This window comes from Eptatretus burgeri, chromosome 13, assembly GCF_056783735.1.
Source record: "Eptatretus burgeri isolate ZD-2024b chromosome 13, Ebu_testis_v1, whole genome shotgun sequence".
Lineage (NCBI taxonomy): Eukaryota > Metazoa > Chordata > Myxini > Myxiniformes > Myxinidae > Eptatretus > Eptatretus burgeri.
The window spans coordinates 63,194,591-63,221,328 of NC_140973.1; the positions used below are offsets into that span (position 1 = coordinate 63,194,591).

General features: G+C 43.1%; 1 protein-coding gene across 2 annotated transcripts in view; it reads left to right on the forward strand.

Annotated features, from left to right (window-relative positions):
• The window catches only part of LOC147014638 (short transient receptor potential channel 7-like), a 110,652-nt gene that overhangs the window by 69,807 nt on the left and 14,107 nt on the right, over nucleotides 1-26,738 (forward strand). For both annotated transcript variants that reach the window (XM_085852765.1, XM_085852764.1), the window contains exons 2-9: nucleotides 8,979-9,329; nucleotides 13,147-13,576; nucleotides 15,084-15,272; nucleotides 22,381-22,545; nucleotides 22,682-22,898; nucleotides 23,152-23,382; nucleotides 23,688-23,952; nucleotides 25,000-25,195. In XM_085852765.1, the coding sequence (XP_085708891.1) occupies nucleotides 8,983-9,329; nucleotides 13,147-13,576; nucleotides 15,084-15,272; nucleotides 22,381-22,545; nucleotides 22,682-22,898; nucleotides 23,152-23,382; nucleotides 23,688-23,952; nucleotides 25,000-25,195 (2,040 nt within the window). In that variant the 5' untranslated portion in view covers nucleotides 8,979-8,982. The remainder of the gene's footprint in view (nucleotides 1-8,978; nucleotides 9,330-13,146; nucleotides 13,577-15,083; nucleotides 15,273-22,380; nucleotides 22,546-22,681; nucleotides 22,899-23,151; nucleotides 23,383-23,687; nucleotides 23,953-24,999; nucleotides 25,196-26,738) is intronic.

Sequence of the window (26,738 nt, forward strand, 5' to 3'; positions counted from 1 at the left end):
TAGCTGCTTGGTAACCGAACACACCCCTGCTGTCAGTACAGTACAGTACAAGTAAGAGAAAACGGGGAAAGTTTCACGGCCGAATACAAACTGAAAGTTGATGAAAAAAGTGGCCTAGTTTTTGAAGCAGAAGAGGATGAGAGTGATGGCCACATGGATTGTGACGCCCCCACACTTGCCGACTCCGAGCTGCTTCAGCTGTTTTACAGTGACATCGAAAACAAGGATTTTGTGGGCCTTACGGAAGACGATTTACCGGTACCTTAAATAGTTTTGGAATATCTGGCGGGAAAATATGCGAAAGAACTGTAATTAATGATATTACAATTTAACTTGCAAATTTTTTTTTTTAAACTGCCTCTTTCAGTATCTTCTTGATATATTTAACTTGGCCCTCTGTGGTTATGTCATGTGCCATATGGTGAAATACTGTATAACCCACACGAGTGTATACCCCGCAGTTGGAAGTTTTGGAACTAATTTAACGTATATTAAGCCCGTAGGTTATTTGAATGTGCCTGGTGGTGGTTTAATGATTCGGGTGGTGGGCTTTGAGATCCTAGGGTCCTGAGTTCAAATCCCGCTCAGCTGTTGAATGAATACCAGGTGGGGTTAACTCGATCTGTCATCCTTCCGAGATCGGCAAAATGAGTGCCAGCATTCTGGTATACTGTGTATGAGGGGCGACCCGTCTCGGACTGTGCCCAGTAGCCAAGGAGACTGATTAAGCAGCACCAACGCTCTGTACAAAGTATGGTCCCAATCTCCTCCTCTCCTGGTGTTAGCTTAATGATTTGGGTCGTGGGCTTGGGATCCTAGGATCCTGAGTTCAAATCTCACTCAGCTGTTGAATTAATACCAGGTGGGGTTGACTCTGCCTGTAATCCTTCCAAGGTTGGCAAAATGAGTGCCAGCTTTCTGGTATACTGTCGGAGTGGCAACCCGTCTCGGACTGTGCCCAGTCGCCAAGGAGACTGATTAAGCAGCACCAACGCTCTGTACAAAGTATGATCCCAATGGATGGATGGGTTATTTGTGTCAAAATATGGTATGACGACTACTGTGGTGCTCTCCACTCCTACCAAATTAAAGAAATGTTTCTTTCGTTTCTGTTTGATGCACATCAGAAGAAACTCACAATGTTTTGTAAAATGGAACAGCAGTTCCCAGAGAGTGATGCACCTTGCAGAATTTTCTTAATAATATGCCATTCTTCAAGAGGATTTTATTGCAAAAAAAGAAAAACCATTTTCACATTCAACTCAAACGGCACTTGGTATAGCGCATACCTCCACCAGGCTAAACAGTTTACGTTTTGTATCCCACTGATAAGCCGGATCTGGATCAGGACGTAAAACAAATTCTATTCGGCTTGCTCTTGCTGCTTGTCACCTAACCAACTCATCCACCAAGTTTCATCCGAATCCGTCCATAACTTTGTCAGATATCGTGCTATATCTTGTATTTAGCTCACCTGTTCGAAGAGCAGAGAGCTACAGCGATACCCCCGGCGTCAGCGTCAGCGTGAAAATGTTAAAGTCTTTGGTGCAAGTTATTTTTTCCTTTCTAATGTTTTTATCTAACACACTATTTTTATACGCCCGATATATATATATATATATATATATATATATATATATATATATATATATATATATATATATATATATATATATATATATATATATCAGGGCGTATTATGTGATACAGGTCGTCCGTCCGTCCGTCTGTCTGTCTGTCTGTCTGTCTCTCCGTCCGTCCGTCCATCCGTTCCTGTTCGCACTCTAACTCCCAAAGTTTTCAACTTTCACGTTTCATATTTGGTACATAGGTACAGACTGTGAAGACGGTGTGTCGTGACATACGTTCATCATCTAAAGTGGTTGCCGTGGTAACCAGGATGCTGTTTTCCATCCGTTCCTGTCTGCACTCTAACTCCCAAAATTTTCAACTTTCACGTTTCATATCTGGTACATAGGTACAGTCTGTGAAGACGGTGTGTCGTGACATACGTTCGTCATCTAAAGTGGTTGCCATGGCAACCAGGATGCTGTTTTCCATGTAGTAACACAATTCTGTATATACCTTCTTGTTCGGGCGTATATTGTGCTCACTTGTGCTCTTGTTACTGATTACAATATACAAATACATATATTGCTTTAAAATTATTTGGATCAGACTTCACTGCAATTCTTTATTTAAAATATTAATTATTAGACGAGTCTTTTAAAAATGATAAATGTATAAACAGGCGAGCATTGGGTGGCTTTGACACCAACTCTGGTTAGCCATATCACTCAATGGTGAAGAATCACTTTAAAAAATTCTCAGATCCTGATTTGGATCTTCACCAAAATCGAATTATTTCGTCCTTGCTACACATCCATCCTGTCCACCAAGTTTCATCCGAATCTGTCCACAACTTTCTGAGATATCCTGCACAAAAACAAACCGGCAAACAAACAGACAGCAAGGGGTGAAAACATAACCTCCTTCGCCTTCGGTGGCGGAGGTAATAAACATGGCATTACATGTGAACTGTGTGATGCAACATAGCATTACACAGTTCATAAACGTTAATGTTGATTCCTACCTCAAGATTTCTTAGTGTACCACTCTGGTGTGGAAAGGCAACCTGGTTTTGTTTCAAAAAGGATCCCTAAAAGTGTTTAAATTCTGTTCATGGGTTTACTCACCTTCCTACATCATGCTCAGGTGCCCCATATAAGGAGTAATTGTAGAGAAGGTCTTCCTAATGCAAAGCACCCTTTATTCCAGCATTGAATTGGACTTCAGATGCACTCTCTGATATACGTCAATAGATTAGTTCAAGGACCTGCAAATTGGAATCGAGGACAACTCATGACGTTAAGTGTATCAAAGACCGAACTCGAGGGGGAGCACTCGGAGAGTGCAAAACCTCCGCCGCCAATACTGCTGGGTCACTCAAGTGAACCTTATATCTTATTCATTAAATATGATGTCAACAGTGCTGACAGAGTTGTAGTTCTTTTCTCCAACATTTTTTTTTTGGGGGGTGGGGGGGGGGTTGGAAATCACTTAAAACATGAAGAAATGCAAAAAAAAGAAATCGAAATTTTGTTTAAAAAAAGTTGCAAAAATTTTTTGTTTCTCTAACAATTTGGGGAGGGGTTGGAAATCACTTAAAACATGTAGAAATGCAAAAAAAAAATTTTTTTCTCTAAATTTTTTGGGGGGTTGGAAATCCCTTAAAACATGTAGACATGCAAAAAAAAAATTCTCTAACAATTTTTTTTTTGGGGGGGGTAACAATTTGTTTTGGGGGGGTTGGAAATCACTTAAAACATGTAGAAATGCAAAAAAAAAAAATTTTCTCTAAATTTTTTGGGGGGTTGGAAATCACTTAAAACATGTAGAAATGCAAAAAAAAAATTCTCACAATTTTTTTTTTGGGGGGGGGAGGGCGGGTTGGAAATCACTTAAAACATGTAGAAATGCAAAAAAAAATTTTTTTTCTCTAAATTTTTTGGGGGGTTGGAAATCCCTTAAAACATGTAGACAGGAAAAAAAAAAATTCTCTAACAATTTTTTGTTGGGGGGGGGTAACAATTTGTTTTGGGGGGGTTGGAAATCACTTAAAACATGTAGAAATGCAAAAAAAAAATTCTCACAATTTTTTTTTTTGGGGGGGGGGGGAAGGGCGGGTTGGAAATCACTTAAAACATGTAGAAATGCAAAAAAAATCTAAAAAATTTCTCTAACAATTTTTTTTGGTGGGGGGACCAAGTCCAAAATCTAATGGCATGATCCTTGGACCATACCTAACCCCCCCCCCCACCAAGTTTCGTCGAAATCCGTCGAGGAGTTTTTCCGTAATACTGTTCACAAACAAACAAACAAACAGAAAGGGGTGAAAACAGTAACCTCCGATCTTCGATGGCGGAGGTTAATTAAAGAAAAACACTGAAACTGCTCATGGCAATTTACACAATCCACTTCTAAAAGGACACCATGGGATTCTTAATGTCCACCAGCTCATGCTAATCCACAGGTCATCCAGCTGAACGTCCACCCAGGGCACAGCACACTTTATGATGCACCGCACTGCCTGTGAAGGACCAATCCGGCAGTTTATACTCGTGTCTGGAATCAAATCGTGGCTGTGCAGCTTTGAGGCGAATATATTCTCTCTGTGCCATCCTATCAGACGCACAACTTCGACAATAAATACAAATTAAATTTTTTGTTTTAATCAGACCTGAAAGCAATCAAAAGCAACAGACCATTTGATGGTTTGTGTTCGTTACCAGTACTTGTGGAAACCTATCTAATTCGTGCCATCAACATGCAATGTATTTATCATTGTTGTCATTATTAGGTTACAATATGTTTTGAAGCTGGTTTGTATTGCAAGTATAGCATGATGTTGTAAAATAACATCAAAGTAGAAAGGCCCCAAAAGGTGTGAATTTATCGTACTGTCGATGGTGTCAGGGCACTGAAACAATGTATCGCAGTTGTAAATACTCGCTGAAGTGCCCATCTATGACGGGTCCCCGTAAATACTGTACCATAAATATTCTCTTTCAGCTCATATAACCATGTTCTGTGATCGATGCGTTGTTTAATTAGATCAAGATTAAATTATTTTCTCTGTACATACAGGTATATCTTTAAAAAATTGACTTCGAGCTTAAGTTTCCCCCAAAAAGTCATGTGCTCATTTTAATTTATGAAAAATGCAATCCCTGGAGTTTGGGCGACACACATCTCAGTTTTTTTTCACACATGACTGTTCCAAACAATTCTATCACACATACAAAAACAAACAAACACAAAAAAACACATGTATATATCTATAGATATATATATATATATATATATATATATATATATATATATATATATATATATATATATATATATATATATTGTTATGGATGTGGGGGAGATGGAGAAATTTCATAGGCAAGCACGGAGTGTATCGAGTTTCTTGGTCCGTGGACATGTAGGAGACATCTCGATGTAAATTAAGAAGAGAAACTGTGAGCTTAAGTGTTACTTGTCACTACACGGGGGGGGGGGGGGGGGTGCTGTGTTAATTAGGTAGGGATTAAGGATTTCTCCCAGTTTGTAGTTGCCCCCTGTGACCTTTTCCCTATGTTTTTGTATTTCAAGACCGGCAATGAAGGGGGATCACATCCTTAAAACGACGACCACCGAGCCGCAGATTCAAGCAGGCACAAAAAAAAGTCCCACCTGTAAGGGTGACAGCTGGCGAAACCATGCCCCTGGAGTGAATGGTTAATCGGCGTGATATCAGAGAGCCAGTAGAAGGAGAGTCGGGTTCGGAGCAGGAGATTGGGGAGGACAATAGTGTGAGAGGAGCATAGCTGAGATGGAAGATCTCATTTTTGCACTCCTCTTGGCGTGACAAAATGGCGACGCAATTCTCATGTCATGCTGTGAATTTGCCCATGTGACGGAGCAAGATGCGAGCCATTCCTGTTTGGCTGAGCTGCAAAGTTCTACGATAATGAGAAAGAGGGGAAGAGGAGAGTGCATCTCAGCAAACTCCACGTTATCCCATTGTGTGTTCAAGGATGAAGGTGGGCGATTGTTGTGAACGGCGCTCGTTTAAAAGAGGAACATTCGACAGCCCTCGTAGATTGGCTCGGCACCATTTTGAGCGCATCTTCCCATGGGGGATGAAATGGCTTCACCCCAAAGTTCAATAAAGACCGTCTCTGGAGAAAGCTAAGTGCCAGAATAAAGGGAGGATTTTCTTTTCTTTTATTTTTCCCTTGTCTGTATTAAAGTCCGTGTGTAGAGGCGCCTCGACTTTAGGCATCAATTGACCTCACGTTTTATTTTTACATTTTGAATTATTACCATTGTAAATATTTGATCCATTTTCATGAAATCCCCGTGTTTATTTTAAGTTGCTTGTGTTGTCTATTTGTCGTGGGTTCGAGTATAAACCGTAGTGCTGTGCTTCCGTTGTATACGTGCATCTGCCGCCTATTTCCCTCCCGCATGCGCCACAATCTCTGAGGATCACGTGTTCGCCTCGAAGGAAAAGTGCTCGGCGAACCAGCCTGGTCGGTGTCAACCGCCCGTCCACGACAATTGGGTCGCGGCAGGGGGGGAGGGGGGTTAACCTAACCTCCATGGCCACGACAATATATATATATATATACCAATAAAATAAATAAAAAGAAAAACACTCACACAAACACACACACCCAAACAAAAAACAAACACACTCAAACACAAACAAAAACAAACACAAACTCATACAAGTATTAACAAACACACACACACACACTCATAAAAACACTCACAAACACAAAAATAAACAAACACACACACACAATTTCCCAACTGCATGGATCATCAGCTGGGCACCGTTCTTCCTCAAGGTTTTGATCCTTTCAGCCCAGAACCTCGCCAATCGCCGGATCCACAACCTTGGTCACGGATCCACATCAGTACATTACCTACAACACACACACACACACGCACACACACACACACTCACAAAAACAAACAAACACACACACACACCCCAGCAGAAAAAAGTTTGTGTGCATCATTTACACCTATGTGAAATGAGAAATGAAAACGAACACATCACGGTGTTTGGTCATCTCAATGAAATTGACATGAGAATGTCTACACATGTGTGCAAGACATGTCTCCAGAGGATCGAAGAGGGGTGAGGCCAAAAGTCAGTGCACACCTCAGTATCTGGTGTGAACACATGCTTGGCAATGGGACCTCATTGAGGACACAAGATGGTTGAAGATCAAGAAGGCTTGAGGGATGTCAATCCAGATCTGTACAAAGGCCTGCACAGTTGGGCCAACCTTGGCGGCTGGTTTCGAAGACGGCCCAATCGTCATTCCATTTCATCCCACACATGTTGTATGGGAGAAACATCAGGTGAAAAAGCTGGCCAGGGAAGTGTCGGAATGTTTAGTTGTGCGATGACGTTGGTGACCACTCCTGCGACGCGAAGGCGCGCATTATCCTGTTGAAGTGTGATGTGATGTCCATAAACCTGTTGGAATGGGTGGACGTGAGGATGAAGAACTTCATCATGCTACTGAAATCCGAATACCTGTTGAATGCCATGAATGCCTCCAGCTTGGTGTTGTGATGTGCGGCGATGCTTCTCCATACCATCATGCTTTCATCGCCGAAGGACGAACATTTCACAACACATGTGTCATTGTAACGTCACTCTTCCCATCGATAAACGCGACAACAGCCGTCACGACTGCCAAGATGGAACCACGACTTATCTATATAGAGGATAGCAGCCAAATCTTGTCTCCTGAACCTCAGATGTTGTCTACACCAAGCTAGGTGCGCATGTCGATGATGCGGCAACAAAATCAGACGTACTGCTGTTCGTCGTTGTCAGATGTTATGCTCGCTCAACCGATTCTTGATGGTTCTGGCACTGATTGATTGCAAGTAAAGGATGCCGTGAGCTCTCAAAGTTTCTGTCTGGAACCGATTCCTAAGGTGCACCGACCGGATATGGTTATCCTGCCAACATGACGTCACACATGGTCGCCCAGAACGTGGACGGATTCTAATGTTGCCAGTTTGGTGATAACGTCTCCAGAGTGATGGTGCGGTGTTCCGATGACCTCCAAAATGTCTAGCCACAATGTTTTGTAGCAATCCTGTCTCAAGTATGCCAATAACATGAAGACGTTCATATTCGGAAAGACGTGGCATCCCGTTTTAGATGTTTAGATGTAAATAAAAATGTTTTTCACAGCTGGGATGGTTCACCGAACCGTGCTGTGTTACATATTTGCTCAGTACCACATGTAGCACTGTCACGTGACTCCGTACACGTGCATGGCAAGTTGTGTGTGCACAGTACACTGTATGCATATGCAAATTCCGGATATTCACGGGTAAACTGGGGAACATGTCGAGGCACATTTTGGGTGACCATGATATTGCTGGGGTACATGTCAGTATCATTTTGTGTAATTTTTGATGGTGTGCAGGAACCTTTCCGTGAGTGCACACACACACACACACACACACACACACACACACACACACACACACACACACACACACACAAGGCAGCAAAACATGGGTGATCAACAAGGAGGATGAACGGAGGTGTGAACGAAACGAAATGAGAATGGTGAGGTGGATGTGTGACGTGACACTGAAGGATAGGAAACCGATTGTTGAATTAGAGATAGGTTAGGTATAGAAAGCATTAGTGAGGTTCTGCTTTGGGGTAGGTTGAGGTGGTTCGGACATGTGGAAAGGATGTGGGTGGGCAGCTGTGTAAAGAGGTGTATAAATATGAATGTGAATGGAAGGAGAGCCAGCGGCCATCCAAGGAAAACATGGGATGTGGTGTTAAGAGACCATCTTTGAGTTAAAGGCCTAACAAGAGGGCGGGCAAGGAATCGTGTAACCTGGAAAACAGCCATTCGGTGAACCACGGCTCACACATGCAAACATGGAAACGGCCTTAAAACGATGATGATGAACGATGATGACCTATAAAGTCTTTTTGTGAACGTTATAGAATTGTAGAATAACCTGGGACAGGATAGGCCGACAAAACATACTGGAATGTCTTCCACAAGGATCTACAATGAGACGCAGACATTGGAGTAGGTCATTTGGCTCATCATGTCTGTGCTTTACATTGACTTAATCTATGCTGGCACACTGATAATAATCCAACTATCTTTGCATCCCTCGATATTACACTATTTATGCCACTTCTTATGGATTCTAGTTTCCGGGAAAATTCCGAGTTACAATGGCAGAGCTGAGAGTTTCACAAAGAAGAGATCATTCATTGTGTGATGCCGGGTTCAAACGTCAATGGCCACTTGCTTTCAACCAAAAGTACAAACAGACTGTTCATATGTCGTCCATATAAGCTATCTTCTGTAATTCTTGTGAAATAATTTCAACTCAATTTGACTTCTTTTTTGAAGGACCATGGCGTCAAGTCTGCAGACCAGCCGACGTCGGACCATGATGGGCAGCCGAGAGAAAGGGAGGCGTCAAGCGAACCGTGGACCGACCTACATGTTCAGCGATCGTGCGGCGAGTCTCACGGCTGAGGAGGAGCGCTTGCTGGACGCAGCCGAGTACGGCAACATACCCGTAGTCCGAAAGATGCTGGATGAATCCCGGTCTCTCAATGTCAACTGCGTGGACTACATGGGTCAGAACGCCTTGCAGCTGGCTGTGGGGAATGAGCATCTCGAGGTGACGGAACTTCTACTTAAAAGGGACAATTTGTCGCGGGTTGGAGACGCGCTCCTTTTGGCTATCAGCAAGGGGTGAGTGCGTGGTACTACACACTCCTTCAAAAACAACCTTAGTATATTACTCGCCGACAATGTTGGTCTTCTTTTATGATTTACCTGAACATGTGAATCTTGGATGAACAGTTACACAATCTGAAATATCTAACAATGAGATGTTTTCTGGGTTTATTTTCCTTTGCAAAGGAACTCTAGTTTAAAAAAAATCACACCAAATGCTTGACATCATAGAATTATATTTTTACGGAAATTTTTATGGAAACACATTTCTTATACTTATTTGGTAAGAGGTGCAACATCAGAATCCATCTACCATACTTGCGCAAGCAAAAGGTTGTTCAGTTTTGATCCCTCGCCGACAATTCTACCTCTCCCTTACCCATTCCCACCCTCGGTTGCTCCTTCCATTATTTCCATTTTGTCCCCCTTCTAGAACTCCCATCTCCTGCCAACCTTTTCTTTTTCTCTTCCTTCTTCCCCAACTCCTCAACCCTGCCTTTTGATCCTCTTCTTAGTCTATTTCTCTATTGCCCCCTCCACTCTACAGGTATGTAAATGATGTAGTGCCAATACAAATTATGTTGTTGTTCGTCTTTCGGCTGCTCCCGTTAGGGGTCGCCACATCCGCCACATCCGATCATCCGTTGTGATCCGCATACTGATTTGGCATAGGTTTTACACCGGATGCCCTTCCTGACGCAAACCTGGTCGCCTCTTACGACACAGGGATAAGGAGTGGGTTTCGCCATGATTCTGGGCTGCCCTACACCCTCTCATAGCGTGGCCCAGTGCAGAGCTTCCGTCCTCAAGCGATCCTCCAACCCAAGCCTCCGAGTGGCCGGATTACAGGCGCACACCATTACGCCCGGTTGCCAATACAAATTATGCAAGAAAATATCCACTCAATTTCAACCAAAGTATTTACATCACAGAGCAAATGTAGAACGAAGCTTCATGCAACGTAATATACAGCAGCAGCAAAAGAAATTGGCGTACGGTGCACGACATGCCTCCCTGTGTATCCACATCCTCCTCAGCCCTTTTGTTCAGTGTACTGAACATTTTCCATTCACAATTCCCAGCTATATCTTGAACAGGAGAACCATCTGGTGTGGACGATCAGAATCCTGAGCATATAACCAAGACCGACCCAGGAGGTAATTTGGGAATAGCTAAGAAGGAGTGTCTTGGCTTCCCTCCACTCTTGCTCTACACTTAGTAAATTAATTCAATAATCAATTTTTTTTGTGAACTCAGGCTTATTGAAAACTGGAATGGTAGTCTCGTCTCGAAGTATGCACACTTCTTTCTGAGCTCTTTAACATAGGTTTGAATCTTGACCCAGCTACAAACTGTCATGCTGGTGTTTCACAGGCAGGGCGAGCGAGGCATCAATGTATGCGCCTTTCCTTCGGATGGACGCTAAGCCAAGTGTCCCATCTGCAAGCATTAGTTGGTGAACGTTAAATATCGCACAGTGAACTCCACAAAGAGTGGGCGAGCCATCGCCGACACCCTGTCAATATTCCACATTCCTGCCCTGACTTACTGCTGGGAAGGCAATGGCAAACCACCCAGCAGAACATGTCAAGAAACTGCTTCATAAAGAGTATGGTACATCTCGTCTCATGAAGAAGCTTATACATACATCACATGCAGGACAAAGACATCAGTACACATCAGAGTCCATTTAGATGTTTAAAAAGACATTCATAGACAATGGACAAATCCAGTTGGTACATACGATTTGAAGCTGAGATTCCTGCATTCTGAGCCAGGCAGCGGTTCAGATGGGAACACGGACAGGCCAACCGGAATGTTTAGTGTTTCATCCTCTTGCTTTGCCAATATCCTCTACTCATGGTAAACTTTGAAACGGTTCTCAATGAATTGTTAAGGAAATAGATCTCAGATGTCTTTCAAATATTATAAAAGGTCATCAGGAGATTTTGGAACTTGTAACCTATGTTGTACAAACCTATAGCTCTCTTTCAACTACATCATGCAAACTGACACGACAATGCCATTTATTAGAATCCAAATGTGCGTCATGGTTAAAAATCCAATTGCAAAGAGACTACGTGCTATTCTTAGTATAATTTCAACAAACAACATTAACACCAAAAAAAATTACAAAGTAACTAATCAAAATATATCTACACATATTTGTACCTATCTTAAAATTCTCTTTCCGCCTCGATTTCCATAATCTGTGTTGGTACTGCACATGTCCTCGAGTCAAAGATGCACATGTTGTGAACTCGTTGATTATGTCCATTAGGACTTCGTTCAAATCCTCCTCTCTACTCCATACTACATCCTTGTAAACAACGTCATGATTGGGTCCTCTCAACCGATCCCCACTCGTCCTCCAACTCACCATTTATTTTCTGCTGCATTCATCTTAATTAACGAATAATGCTGCACATGCCCTTCAACTCTGCTGCTTGCTCTGTATGGAAAAAAAAAACACAATTAATAGGCAATGCCTTGCCTGCTCCTCATCTCCGCATCGAAGAGCAGCACCAAACCCCCAGTGCGTCCTTCTGCATGAACTAGAGCTTCCACAACGTTCTCGTCTAATTGACAATGAGCAGCTCAAAGACTTAACAAAACGGCCATAGATATAAACATTGTGTTTTGGTAATATTCAGGTATGTCTTCGGATGCTTCCGTCCTGACAATTCATTTTTTGACTTTACTTTCCTCTTTCCTTTGAAATCAAAGCATAACTCATGTTTAGGCCAATAGATGTCAGTATTCTGGCCAATTTCCAATATCATGTTTCATTACAAGCTGCTTTGTTAGCAACCTGCAACTGAATGAAGATGTGTTAATAGTTAGTTTTCACCCTGAAATGCTCACAAATCATTCTCAATTGGGGGGAGGGGGATGCCTGGTTTATACAGTATTTCAGGAGGGATGAAGAGATAGATGCAGATGTAGATGGAGAGATGTGCAGATGGAGCTGGAGAGAGATGCAGATGGAGCTGGAGAGAGATGCAGATGGAGCTGGAGAGAGATGCAGATGGAGCTGGAGAGAGATGCAGATGGAGATGGAGAGAGGAGGGGGAGGAGATTGGGACCATCCTCTGTGCAGTGCTGGTGCTGCCTAAGCAGTCTCCTTGGCTATTGGGCACAATCCTGGACGGGTCGCCAATCCGACACAGGATACCAGCAAGCTGGTACTCATTTTGTCAACCTTGGAAGGATGACAGGTCGAGTTAACCCCACCTGGTATTAATTCAACAGCTGAGCAGGATTTGAACTCAGGACCCTGGGATCCAAAGCCCACCACCCTAACCATTAAACCAACACCATGGAGAGAGATGGAGATGGAGAGAGATGTAGATGGAGATGGCGAGAGATGTAGATGGAGATGGAGAGAGATGCAGATGGAAATGGAGAGAGATGCAGATGCAGATGGAAATGGAGAGAGATGCAGATGCAGATGGAAATGGAGAGAGATGCAGATGCAGATGGACATGGAGAGAGATGCAGATGGAGATGGAGTGAGGTGCAGATGCAGATGGAGATGGAGAGAGATGCAGATGGGGATGAAAAGAGAGAGAAAAGGGGTGGGGGGCGGATGGAGAGAGAGAGAGAGAGAGAGAGAGAGAGAGAGAGAGAGAGAGAGAGAGAGAGAGAGAGAGAGAGAGAGAGAGAGAGAGAGAGAGAGAGAGAGATATGCAGATGTATATATATATATATATATATATATATATATATATATATATATATATATATATATATATATATAGTTTCCTTTTCAATTGGCAAGAATAATGAGTAAATATGGCAACTTATTTCACTTCTTTGCCCACCCCTAAAGCTACATGCGAATTGTGGAGGAGATTCTGATCCACCCAGCATTTGCAGATGGCCGACGCCTCACCGTCAGCCCCCGTGAGCAGGCGGCACAGGACGATGACTTCTACGCATACGACGAGGATGGGACCCGCTTCTCACACGATGTGACACCAATTTTGCTGGCAGCCCATTGTCAGGAATATGAAATTGTGCACATCCTGTTACGAAAAGGTGCACGAATAGAACGACCACACAACTACTTCTGTAAGTGTCCAGAGTGTTTGGAGAAGCAGCGGCATGATGCTTTCAGCCTCTCACGCTCACGTATCAACGCCTACCGTGGCCTGGCCAGCCCTACCTACCTGTCGCTGTCCAGTGAAGACCCCATACTTACGGCACTCGAGCTGAGCAATGAGCTTGCACTGCTGGCAAACATCGAAAAGGAGTTTAAGGTGAGTGTAGGGGGTTTTCACAGAATATGAGAAGTAAAATCCTGTTTGATATTATTCACACACAACTAGACATCCAAAGAAGACAGTGTTTGCTTCTGAAAAACCAGAGAGTTGGTGTCAAAGCCACCCAATGCTCGCCTGTTTATACATTTATCGTTTTTAAAAGACTAGTCTAATAATATTTTTTATAAAGCATTGCAGTGAAGTCTGATCCAAATAATTTTAAAGCAATATATGTATTTGTATATTGTAATCAGTAAACTAATACACGTATTAAATGAATGGCAAGCATCTAGTATAAACAGGCGAGCATTGGGTGGCTTTGACACCATCTTAGGTTGAAATTTTAAAATAAATTTTAATCATTTGTTAATTTCAACTTCACTACATCAATAGTATACCCCAAAGGAACCTCCATGCCAAATATCAGCATCCAAGTACACATATTAAATGAATGGCAAGCTTCTAAAAAATAACTTGCACCAAAAACTTTAACGTTGATGTACTACATAAAAGTTAAGTTCAAAACAGGTCAAAAATTTAAAACATTTGAAATTATTTTTTAATTTCAACTTCACTACATCAATAGTATACCCCCAAAGGAACCTCCATGACAAATTTCAGCATCCTAGTTCACATATTAAATGAATGGCAAGCTTCTAAAAAACTTGCACCAAAAACTCTAACATTTTCACGCTGACGCTGACGCTCACGCCGGGGGTATCGCTATAGCTTTCTGTTCTTCGAACAAGCGAGCTAATAAAAAGGCTAACTTCAATAACTCTGTATTTCTGTCTTTTCCTTTTGATATCGTACCTGCATTTAAGGTCATAATTGCTAAAGGGAACATCAATCTGGCTGTCTTCCTTGCTTATATTCTCTTGTCAACGTTTAAGTTATTATGCTATGGTGGCCTGGTGTGTTCCAGGACCTAGATGATTATCCTCCTGGGGTGGGGGAGATCAGGGTCAGTTCAAACAGGGCTAACTTTTAAAACCTATGATTGAGTGAGCACCGATGGGTCGATATCGACGAAATAGGTTGTGGAGATGACCGATTCCACCAACCACCTTCTTACGGGATGCTAATCACACCTGAAACACACGTGAGGTTTTCACGCAGGGAAGTTCGTTTTAAGGCATGTTGTTTAATCTTGGAAACCTACTCAACCCTTCTTACAGAACCCACAAGCTTACGCCTTTTATTCATCGGATAACTTCGGGAGTTTTTGGCTCCTTGTTCAGGCATGAAATGATTTGCTGTTTATTTTAAATTACGTTTGTTGATTATAAATGGAGAGATTCCTTCAACTTATTATCATTACCTTAATATTGTTTGAAGAATGTTTAACTGGTTAGTCTGTTATTGTAATCAAAATAATAATAATAATTATTATTATTATTATTACATACAAATATTTGATAACACAAGTTTCCCCTTGTCCATTTACGTCTTAAGGATGATAACAAAACCTACTCATCTGTTTGTGCACTTGGGTGATTGACAGAATGATTACAGGAAGCTGTCTGTGCAATGCAAGGACTTTGTCGTGGGCCTTCTGGACCTCTGCCGTGATAGCGAGGAGGTTGAGGCCATACTTAATGGCCATGTGTCTGATGGAGCCTCATCTGGGAATGCCAAGCTGCGGCCTGTGCTGAGTCGTCTCAAGCTTGCTATCAAGTACGAGGTCAAAAAGGTACCTCGCATCCGCCAAACACAAACTCTCTCACCACCATATTGAGAGGTACATGTTCCTTTAGGGAATACAGAAACCTAAGGTTTTAAACCAATAATGTTATTTTGACTAAAATTAGGGAAAGATGCCACTTCTCTGTCCTGGTTGTATGTTCAGTGGCTTGAATGTCCGCACCAGAAAGATTTCTGAGTGACAGTACAGCGGACAATTTCAAATTAAAATTCTTCAGTATACTGAACAAGAGGAACAAATAGGGGACATCTTACCTGATTTTACTCCATACTATAATAAAACAAACAATGTGGCTACTGACTGTACTGATTAGATGACTATACTAATTAATTAACGTTTAAAGAGTTAGAAAACTTATTCCGTTAAATATTTGTATTTTTTTTGTTTGTTATTGTCAGCTATTACGAAGCAATCACTCACAGGAAATTGAAAAACCATTTACTTTTATCATATATATCGCACACGCAGCTTCGGGATTTCTCATTTGGCCATTAGATAAAATAATAATTTTAACATTTGATCTGCACAGATGAAACAAAACACAATATCCACATACATCTGGGTTAGTATGAGGGGTATAGAGCTGCTGGAGCACACCGGAGCGCCGCTCCAGCACCTCATTCCATCCGAGGCAGAGCAGAGCCTCCGCAACAGTAAAAATAATAAGAGAAACCGCACATGAAAATCAATTATTCATTTTCAACCTGAAATTTGTCAACATTATTTATTTACCCACTTCTTGGATGCTATTATGCATTTTTCTCTATTTATATAAAAAAAAAAACTTCTTCAGTAGTGCTTCGGAAATGCCAGCCTCTAGAAGGCCAAATTAGCTCGTGAACAATTTACTTTTTAACTTCAAATATTCGCTAATGCTGCACATGGACAAGCGAACGATTTACAACTTTCCGCGATGCACCTGCCACTTCGTTTTGACAGAGCTCTGATAAGTCCCTGACAATTACTATCTCTTAAATTGCTATCTCTTATCACACCCTCATTAATTCTGCCTCATTCCCTCCCGCCTTCCTTCCTTCAACCCACCCTCAACCTTCATCCATCCTTCTTTCTCTCATTGTTCCTTCCTCCCTCATTTCTTCATCCTTCCTTCCCTCCCTCCCAGGTATCAAGGCACCCACATAGGCTAAGCACACACACCACCCTTCCTACTCTCCATTTCCATTTTGTTTTCTGTGACCAGAAGTATGACCGATTATATCTACAGAGGCATTGATACATCATATGTAATTACTAAAGTTCTTATCTGTGTCCATTGATCGCTTGGTCTGTTCCCTTTATGATAGCATTTCGTCTTCTCTCTTTCCTGCACTTTTTGTAATAAAGTTTTAATCATAAGAGACATATTTCTGCCCATTGCCTCTTGTGCGTGTTCTGCCACCTGGTTCAGTTTTTAATGAATGATCCTTGGGGAGTGGTAACCATAAGTTGGAATTTCTGAACACAGTACACAGAACCGTTTTCAGAAATCCATGGAGGCATTCATAAGGCCTTCGGCACTGAGGCATAACACATTAGTGAGCCTCAGAGGTGACAATATTTCCTCGGTGTTCGAGCTCTTCAATGAGTCTTGACTTTGTATGCAAAAAAGATCTGAATTTATGAATGGAATTTGTTTTGTGACATCAGCAATTTTTGTGCCGCTGCAACATCGAAGTACTCAAAAAAATTGAAGAAATATGGAACGTCCATTCACGAACGGTTGAGTTATTGTGCTTTGTGTGCTTTCATGGCCAAACAATCGTAGTCAAAGCTTAACGGCCATGTGTCCATGGCAATACGTTGGGCACTTCATCGTGGGAGCAATATTACAACAATACAGGTTACAGCCAACACAAATACAAATTAATTGCCAAATACAACAAGGTCTAGAAGTGAGACAAACTTTCCAACCATTTATATCCAGATTTAGTGAATTATAACTTTTTCCTAAAAGTATTTCGACCCTGGAAGATATGAAGGCAAGCAAAATTTTGGATGCCTCCAACTATTTGAAGTCTGAGTGGATCAATAGTGTTGCTGTTTATGTTAAGAATGGCACGTTGTATGAGCAAAGGTAGGCTCTATAATACATCAATGACACGGACTCAGGGTGGTAGAGCAGATAAGCATGACGTTATATACGTTAACATCATTCTTATCCGCTCTGCCAACGTCATGCTTATCTGCTCTACCATCACATTCACCACTCTCAGAAGTTTATCCGGCCCCAAAGCTTTATCCTCTTTTTATAAATTCCAAGAAAGACACCAACTAATGTGAAAGACAATAACTAAACAAATAATGCTGGCAGACAGGATACCCAGTTTAATGTCCATCCGAGGGACGGCACACACATAGATCTATCACCCTCTCTGTGACATGCTGGGATGACAGTTTATAGCTGGGTCCAGATTCGAACCCAGGCTAGACATCTTTGAGGTGAGTGTGGGTACCTCTCGGCCCTCTTGCCAGCCCTTACCGCATCGTACTAAATAATAATTCAAAAAAAAATTGTAAACTTCTCTTTATTTCTGAAAATACATTGTTTTGTCAGAAAATGGTGGTGAGAGACTAAATTGATCTGACTTTTACTTAAATGGGATTCTTAATTGTGAGATGAAGTCGGTGTGAGTGTTAAACTTTTGTCTATCATGGTAAAATGTGCGTATTTCATTTATCACTCATTTTTGGGGACTCAAATTGTTAGTGTCATGATAAAACTTGATGTGACGGTAAATCTGGCGATGGCGTCACAGCTGACACATTTTTGCAGGGCCACAGTACCTCAAACCTTCCCATGACACCACTGGTTTGCACATTTGGTATCGATCACCATCTGAGAATGAAGCTTCTGATGATGCTATCCCAGGTTCAAATCCTGTATACTTTGTTGATTTTGTCAATCATCTAAATGTAAAGTCTGTCTGCGCCTGCTTTGAATTCCAACTAAACTTCACGAAAACAGCTAAAAAAAAAAGGAAAATTTATTCAATATTGTTCTCCATATCCTGACTATTCATGGACCAGTGTTTGTGTGTGTGTTTGTTTGTCCCACGACTGCTACTCCTACAGTTCTTGGTTGATTGCATCCAGACTTGGTAGATAGGATCAGCATTACCGCAATTAATGTATGAAGTGTTTTTATCTTTGCCGGTGGTTTTGGAGGGGAGGGGATGCAAATTCTCTATGTAAATGTGCATCATGTAGCGCTGCCTCCAGGTGAGGGAGAGTATTACAAGTGTCCACCATTTACAGTCCAGTAATGCTGTCCCCATGTTTTCCTGTACAGTGAGGTGGTTTGAATTATAAGCAGTCGGCATGTTTTGTTTCACGCATGTAAACCAGGTTTTTTTGTTGGTTTTTTTTTACCTATACAGAGCTGTCAGTTACATATCCACCGCCCAAATAAAGGAATGCGTCAGCAGAATGTGTTGTATACTTGGAACAGGATCGCCCATAGGGCGGGTACTCTGCTCGTATTCAAAACAAAAGTTTGTTGAAAATTTGATGACAAAAGTTCAAATAGTAAATAAAGAAACACGGAGGCGAGTACAAAACTCGGCCATCTCGTGATACGTGATGGACAGGCGAATAAAGCATATTTGTACTTGATCTGGCTTTGTCCTTTGACATTTTGACCCAAATATTAAATAGTGTTCTCCATGTTCTCATAATATAGGTTTTCATATTTTTTTACACACACACACACACACACACACACACACACACACACACACACACACACACACACACACACACACACACACACACACACACACACACACACACACTTAAACCCCATCTCCCACTGTGTGGGGGATGGGTTAATAATTATTATTATTAATAACATAAAAAATAATAATAATTGCGCTATTACTTATCTGTACACAGCCTGGTGTTGGCTTAGTGGTTAGGGTGGCGGCTTGGGATCCTAGGGTCCTGAGTCACAGCCTGGTGTTGGCTTAGTGGTTAGGGTGACAGCTCGGGATCCTAAGGTCCTGAGTCACAGCCTGGTGTTGGCTTAGTGGTTAGGGTGGCGGCTTGGGATCCTAGGGTCCTGAGTCATAGCCTGGTGTTGGCTTAGTGGTTAGGGTGGCGGCTTGGGATCCTAGGGTCCTGAGTCATAGCCTGGTGTTGGCTTAGTGGTGAGGGTGGCGGCTTGGGATCCTAGGGTCCTGAGTCATAGCCTGGTGTTGGCTTAGTGGTTAGGGTGGCGGCTTGGGATCCTAGGGTCCTGAGTCATAGCCTGGTGTTGGCTTAGTGGTTAGGTTGGTGGCTTGGGATTAAAAGGGTCCTGAGTTCAAGCCCCGTTGGCCGCTGAATTAAAATACACCAGGAGGTTGACTCAGCCTGTCATCCTTCCGAGGTCGGCAAAATGAGCACCAGTGTTCTGGTAAGGGGGACACTGCATCAGCGGCATAGCTGCGTCGCAACCAATGATGAGAGAGAGAGAGAGAGAGAGAGAGAGAGAGAGAGAGAGAGAGAGAGAGCGAGAGAGAGAGAGAGCGAGAGAGAGAGCGAGAGAGAGAGAGCGAGAGAGAGAGAGCGAGAGAGAGATAGCGAGAGAGAGATAGCGAGAGAGAGATAGCGAGAGAGAGATAGCGAGAGAGAGATAGCGAGAGAGAGATAGCGAGAGAGAGATAGCGAGAGAGAGATAGCGAGAGAGAGATAGCGAGAGAGAGATAGCGAGAGAGAGATAGCGAGAGAGAGATAGCGAGAGAGAGATAGCGAGAGAGAGATAGCGAGAGAGAGATAGCGAGAGAGAGATAGCGAGAGAGAGATAGCGAGAGAGAGATAGCGAGAGAGAGATAGCGAGAGAGAGATAGCGAGAGAGAGAGATAGCGAGGGAGAGAGATAGCGAGGGAGAGAGATAGCGAGGGAGAGAGATAGCGAGAGAGAGATAGCGAGAGAGAGAGATAGCGAGAGAGAGATAGCGAGAGAGAGATAGCGAGAGAGAGATAGCGAGAGAGAGATAGCGAGAGAGAGATAGCGAGAGAGAGATAGCGAGAGAGAGATAGCGAGAGAGAGATAGCGAGAGAGAGATAGCGAGAGAGAGATAGCGAGAGAGAGAGATAGCGAGAGAGAGAGATAGCGAGAGAGAGAGATAGCGAGAGAGAGAGATAGCGAGAGAGAGAGATAGCGAGAGAGAGAGATAGCGAGAGAGAGAGATAGCGAGAGAGAGAGATAGCGAGAGAGAGAGATAGCGAGAGAGAGAGATAGCGAGAGAGAGAGATAGCGAGAGAGAGAGAGAGAGAGAGAGAGAGAGAGAGAGAGAGAGAGAGAGAGAGAGAGATAGCGAGAGAGAGATAGCGAGAGAGAGATAGCGAGAGAGAGATAGCGAGAGAGAGATAGCGAGAGAGAGATAGCGAGAGAGAGATAGCGAGAGAGAGATAGCGAGAGAGAGATAGCGAGAGCGAGATAGCGAGAGAGAGATAGCGAGAGAGAGATAGCGAGAGAGAGATAGAGATAGAGATAGAGATAGAGATAGAGATAGAGATAGAGATAGAGATAGAGATAGAGATAGAGATAGAGATAGAGATAGAGATAGAGATAGAGATAGAGATAGAGATAGAGATAGAGATAGAGATAGAGATAGAGATAGAGATAGAGATAGAGATAGAGATAGAGATAGAGATAGAGATAGAGATAGAGATAGAGATAGAGATAGAGATAGAGAGAGAGAGAGAGAGAGAGGAGAGAGGAGAGAGGAGAGAGGAGAGAGGAGAGAGAGAGAGAGAGATATTTTGGTGAAGATCCAGATCCGAGAATTTTAAGTTATTCTTCACCATTTAGAGATTGGGCCAAAATGATATGCAGTATTACATGATATTTCAAAACTTTGTGGACGGATTATGACAAACCTTTGCGGATGAGTTGTGTAAGTGACAAGAACAAACGATTCGATTTTAGTTCAGGTCCGGATGCAGATCCAGCCTATCAGTGGGATACAAAATGTAAACTACTCAGCCTGGTGGAGGTATGTGCTCCACCGAGTGCCCATTCTAGTATTGTATGTGATGCTCATACAAGTTCCGCAATGAGCCCCTAGATCACTGCAAACAAAACAAGCAGGTAATTTATTCAAACACCTGTATCCAAATATGACTGTGAAAATAGCATTCAGAATAAATTACACTTCTGCGACCTTTGTAAAATTAATGTGAAATTTCTGCTGAAATGAATCGGTTTCCCTGAAGGTTGTGGATCGCCCTTGCAATTATATATGGACCATGATATGATGCAGGCCCTGCATAATACGGCATTGTAAACAGTGGGGTTGACTCTGCCCGTCATCCTTATGAGGTCAGCAAAATGAGTACCAGCTTGCTGGTATCCTGTGTCGGAGTGGTGACCCGTCCAGTATTGTTCCCAATAGCCAAGGAGACTGCTAAGGTAGCACCAATGCTCTGCACAGAGAATCAGCCTGATGGATGGATGTGTGTGTGTGTGTGTGTGTGTGTGTGTGTGTGTGTGTGTGTGTGTGTGTGTGTGTGTGTGTGTGTGTGTGTGTGTGTGTGTGTGTGTGTGTGTGTTTTGTGTCTGACTTTCTTATTGGGACTACGGTGTAGTAATTGGCCTTTATTTTGAGTTGTCATGTGACCTCGTGCACGTTGGCCAACATTCACATGCTACTTGGCATGTCCATATACCACTGACATTACAACACGTTCACTGGGCTGTACGACCGGGCAAGTCACCCTTGCGAATTGCATGCGATCAACATGTTCGTACGTTCAACTGGGAAATTGTACGTGCAGGCACCAACCAATAGCTTTTGGTAAATTGCGGGCGATTCGCTAAAGATTTGCATTGCATCCTTAACCCGATGTTGTTCATGCGGCGACACTCGGGTGGTTGCAAAAAAATGCTCGAAGCTCGAAGTGCGGTCAAACCGAAGTGACGATTGGACATTGCGGCGAATCACCCAGGATTCACACAGACGAATCGCCTCAATGTATTTTTGACTTTAACAATGCAACTGAAGTCCATATTTATTGCTTGTCATTTACTAGATTTTCATTGTGCTGGGACAACAGTGCACAGCAAGTGTATCGCTCCAGGATGTTTCTGAGGTGCCGATGTGCCTCCCTGGCAGTTTGTGGCGCATCCGAACTGCCAGCAACAGCTGCTGTCGATTTGGTATGAGAGCTTGTCGGGACTTCGGCAGCAGTCTATGGGAATAAAGTGCCTCGTGGTGATGGGAGTCTCCATCTCTCTGCCCTTCCTTGCCTTGGCCTACTGGGTTGCTCCATGCAGCAAGGTCTGTTGCTTTCTGGACCTGTCGAGCTACTTACAGCAAGAAGTTTTGGTTTGTGTTACGGCTACAGAATCTTGCTTTGTACGTGAAACAGCAGTTGAACTTGACCTGTTCCTGCTCATGTTTTGATCCTCCTTAGATAGGGCAGGTCCTCAAGAGCCCATTCATGAAGTTTGTTGCACACGCGGTTTCCTTCACCACCTTCCTCGGCCTACTTGTGATCAATGCGTCAGACCGCTTTGAGGGCGTCAGCCTTCTCCCAAATGAGACCCGGACCGATCACGGGCGCCAGATCTTCAGAGTCATAACCACCAGATTCTCCTGGACCGAAGTTTTGATCCTTGCCTGGATCCTTGGTTTGTCCTGTTTTTTTACGTCTTGTTTACTTCTTCAAATAAAAAATTGTTTTTCAACAAACGCCTTGATTTTTTCCAATTGCGCTTGCTGATGTATTCGGTGGCCTGTGGGTCATCGGTGTGCTATTTTGCCATCGCGTTTGCTCCTAGGTTTGTTTAGTTCCTCCATACACCACGTGAGCATGTGTTGCAATTAAAGAAACAAGATGGCTGACAGCATATGTGAGGCCTTTGTGTGCACCTACGTTTTCAGGCATGATCTGGGCTGAGTGTAAGGAACTATGGGTGGAGGGACCAAAGGAGTACCTTTTGCAACTATGGAATCTACTCGACTTCGGTATGCTGGCCATATTTGTGGCATCGTACACAGCCCGCTTCATGGCCTTTCACAAGGCAATGGAGGCCCAGCATTATGTGGACTTGAATGTTCTGGGAGACATAAGCAATGTTAGCCTTCCTCCTGAGGTACATTACTTCACGAAAGGTGAGAGATTCACACAGTGGTGGAATTTTAAACCCCCCTCCCTCAACCCCACATATACCCTTTATGCCTCCTCCCCCATCCCTAACCTTTAAAACTGCCATATCCTCCGAAACGCCTTTCCCGACTCCTTTACCATGTGTATGCAATAACTGGACGGACACATCAGTATATTTTAGGGAATAAAGTTGGAGGGCTACATTTGATGTGAAATGACCCTTTGCGAATGAGCGACTAACGTTGAATGGTGTGCGTTCTAATCACTGCTCCGGCATTACTCACACATTATCCCTTTTCATCCCATCCAGCCAGAAGTCTCTGGCTTCCCTCTGACCCCCAGATCATATCAGAAGGTCTCTACGCTATCGCCATTGTTCTCAGCTTTTCACGCATCGCCTACATCCTCCCAGCCAACGAGAGCTTTGGACCTCTCCAGATTTCTCTGGGACGTACAGTCAAGGACATTTTCAAGTTTATGGTCATCTTCATCATGGTCTTTGTTGCCTTCATGATTGGGATGTTTAACCTGTACTCGTACTACCGTGGAGCGAAGCTCAACGCGGCATTTGTCACGTAGGTTACGACAGAAGACGTCGACACCACTTTGCATTGCAGGAGAGAGTAAACCATTTTCATCGAGTATTCTTTTTAAAACGAACTTTCATTAGCTTTTCAATCGCATAATAATTTTCAGTAATGTAATTGCATCACTTTTGCTACTGAGAATGTAACACGTGTAAGAACATCCAACGGATAAAATACAGATACTGACAAAATAATATGTTATTGGAAGGTTGAGATGTTAGCCAAGCAAAGCAAAAAAAAAACCCCCACTGCTGATGACAATTTGGGTGGAGGGGTGATGGTGTAGAATGGGGAGAGAGAGAGGGGGCACGTGGCTTGAAGAGAGATGAAGTGGTTGGAGAGGCTGAGAGACGTGTAACTGGACGTGTAAGATAAATCATCCTTTTGTATCATTGGTTGCAACACCTGGACTTTGCAGTTCCAATAGCAACTGCAGAAAGGTTTCCTTATGATAAAGGGTACCCAAGTTCTTAAAATCGCTTTGCTCTATTTAAAACCCAATTGCAGAATGCAACACTGATTGTAGCTTCAATTTGACAATTCGTCCGAGACCGAGCGATGCGAGGTCGAGGCCATTTATTCCTGATACGTAAAACACCCAGCAACCCATGCCCACAAAAATCAGACTTTATGGAAAGCCAGCTTCAATTTCTATCCAATAATCATGTAACCTTGTTAAAAATGTATCCATGGGTCGGTGCTCCTCCGTTGAAAGTTTTGTGTCAATCGCTCAACCGCTTGCGGAGAAAACAAATTTAAAAGTGAGAATGAAAGTGAAAACGTGAGGGCTTCGGCCGACGTTTCACAACACGGTCAAGGTTGGTTGTGGACGCCTATTACTTAAAAGCAATTCATAATACTCTTACCTGTTATGAGTTAGTTGTAAAAAGTGACAAATTCCCATTTTGTACACTTACAATAAATAATCCAGAAATATAGCTCGTGAACTTGGTGTAAATAATCTTGTGTGGTTAGTTCTGTGTTGTACGTGCTTAGTTGTTGTGGTGATCCATTTTGTTGTTCTTCTTGTTTCAGGGTAGAAGAAAGCTTCAAAACGCTGTTTTGGTCGATATTTGGCCTTTCCGAGGTGACCTCCGTGGTTCTGAAATACAACCACAAGTTTATTGAGAATACGGGGTACGTGCTATATGGGGTCTACAATGTCACCATGGTCGTGGTTCTACTGAACATGCTCATTGCGATGATTAACAGTTCCTACCAAGAGATCGAGGTAAACACCTGACATTTTGTGTTGATTGGTGTTGTTTAAACTCTCGGTTTTTTTGGTGTTAATGGGGGAAAGAGAGCTCTGTGGGATTTTGAAAAATTCAAGGAATGAGAAACAATAATGCAAGATACATGACCAATTTTTACCTTCTCTTGTTGAAACGTTGTATTCACCGAGCTTGAGAGTGAAGACTCGCCAAAACGGCGTGAGTTGATTGTTGTTTAGTCCGTAGCCCCCGAAAGTCGGGGGGGGTCATGACATTATAGATATGTGGTTTGTGTCATAAGACCATTGATATGAAACCAGTTCCCCACACTCATACCAAGAACAAAAAAAGTAGTGGCGGCGAAGGTATGCGCTCTATGAGTGCCCGTTTTAGTTTTGGATGAAATATGTCCCACCAAAATTGAGGTGGTGGAGAAGGAAATTAGAGAAGTGGGGAGTACACAGAGAGCATGGTCGGGATAGAGGGATGTGTCGAGGAAAGTTTGTGCAGCTGACTATACACAAGAAGGTGTGATTAATTTGAGACGTGAAAGTGTATAAATAAATAAATAAATAAATATATTAAGCAGTGTGTTGAGAGATGACCTGGGCTGATAGGATGGCCTCGGGGTACGCATACTCACTTCTATGCTGTCTAGCCGGGGTTTGAATGCCGACCCAGCTATAAACTGTCATCCTGATGTATCGCAGGCAGGGTGAATCATCAATATGTGTGCCATTCCTCAGATGGATGTTCAACTGGGCGTCCTGTCTACCGACATTAGTTAGTGGATGTTAAAGATTCCCACGGTGTTATTCGCAAAGAGTGGACGAGCTATCACCAGCACAGTGGCCAAATTCCAAATTCCAGCCCAAACTACTACTGGGAAGGCAATGGCAAACCACCCAATATAACCCTTGCTCAGGAAGCTGCTTTGGCGGAACCGACACTCTGTGACAGAGTATGAGGATTATCACAAATTGGAACATACCATGCAAGTGTTGTTAATACAACAGTAGCCTATACTTCAAGTCTCAAATGTTGCAGTGCAAGGCAAACATTTAACGAAAGAAAAACTTACATTTAGCATTGTGACCTGAAAGTAAGGTTTCAGAATATACTTCAGAGGTCCACAATAAGCTTAAATTTAGTTATCGGTGGACTCCATGATGTAACTCGTTATGAGTTAGAGCGTCCGCTCAGAAGGATAGAGCACAAACATATAAAGAGAGAGGAGCGGGGAGAGGAAGAGAAGGGAGGGGGGAGAGAGGGGAGAGGAAGAGAGAAGGGAGGGGGAGAGAGAGGGGAGGGGGGACAGGGGAGGGGGGAGAGGGTAAGGGGAGAAAGAAAGGAGGGAGAGAGAGGTAAGTGGGGTAGAGGAAGAGGGAGGAAGAGGAAGGGACAGAGAGGTGAGTGAGAGAGGGAAGAAGGTGGTGGGGGGGGGGGGCAAAGAAGTTTCCTTCTGTATCCATCATGTCCAGACCATTTCTCCCCACCCCATTCCTCCCCAATCCATCGTTTGGCCAAGTCTCCCTCAACTCTGCTGTTGGTCTGTCTGTC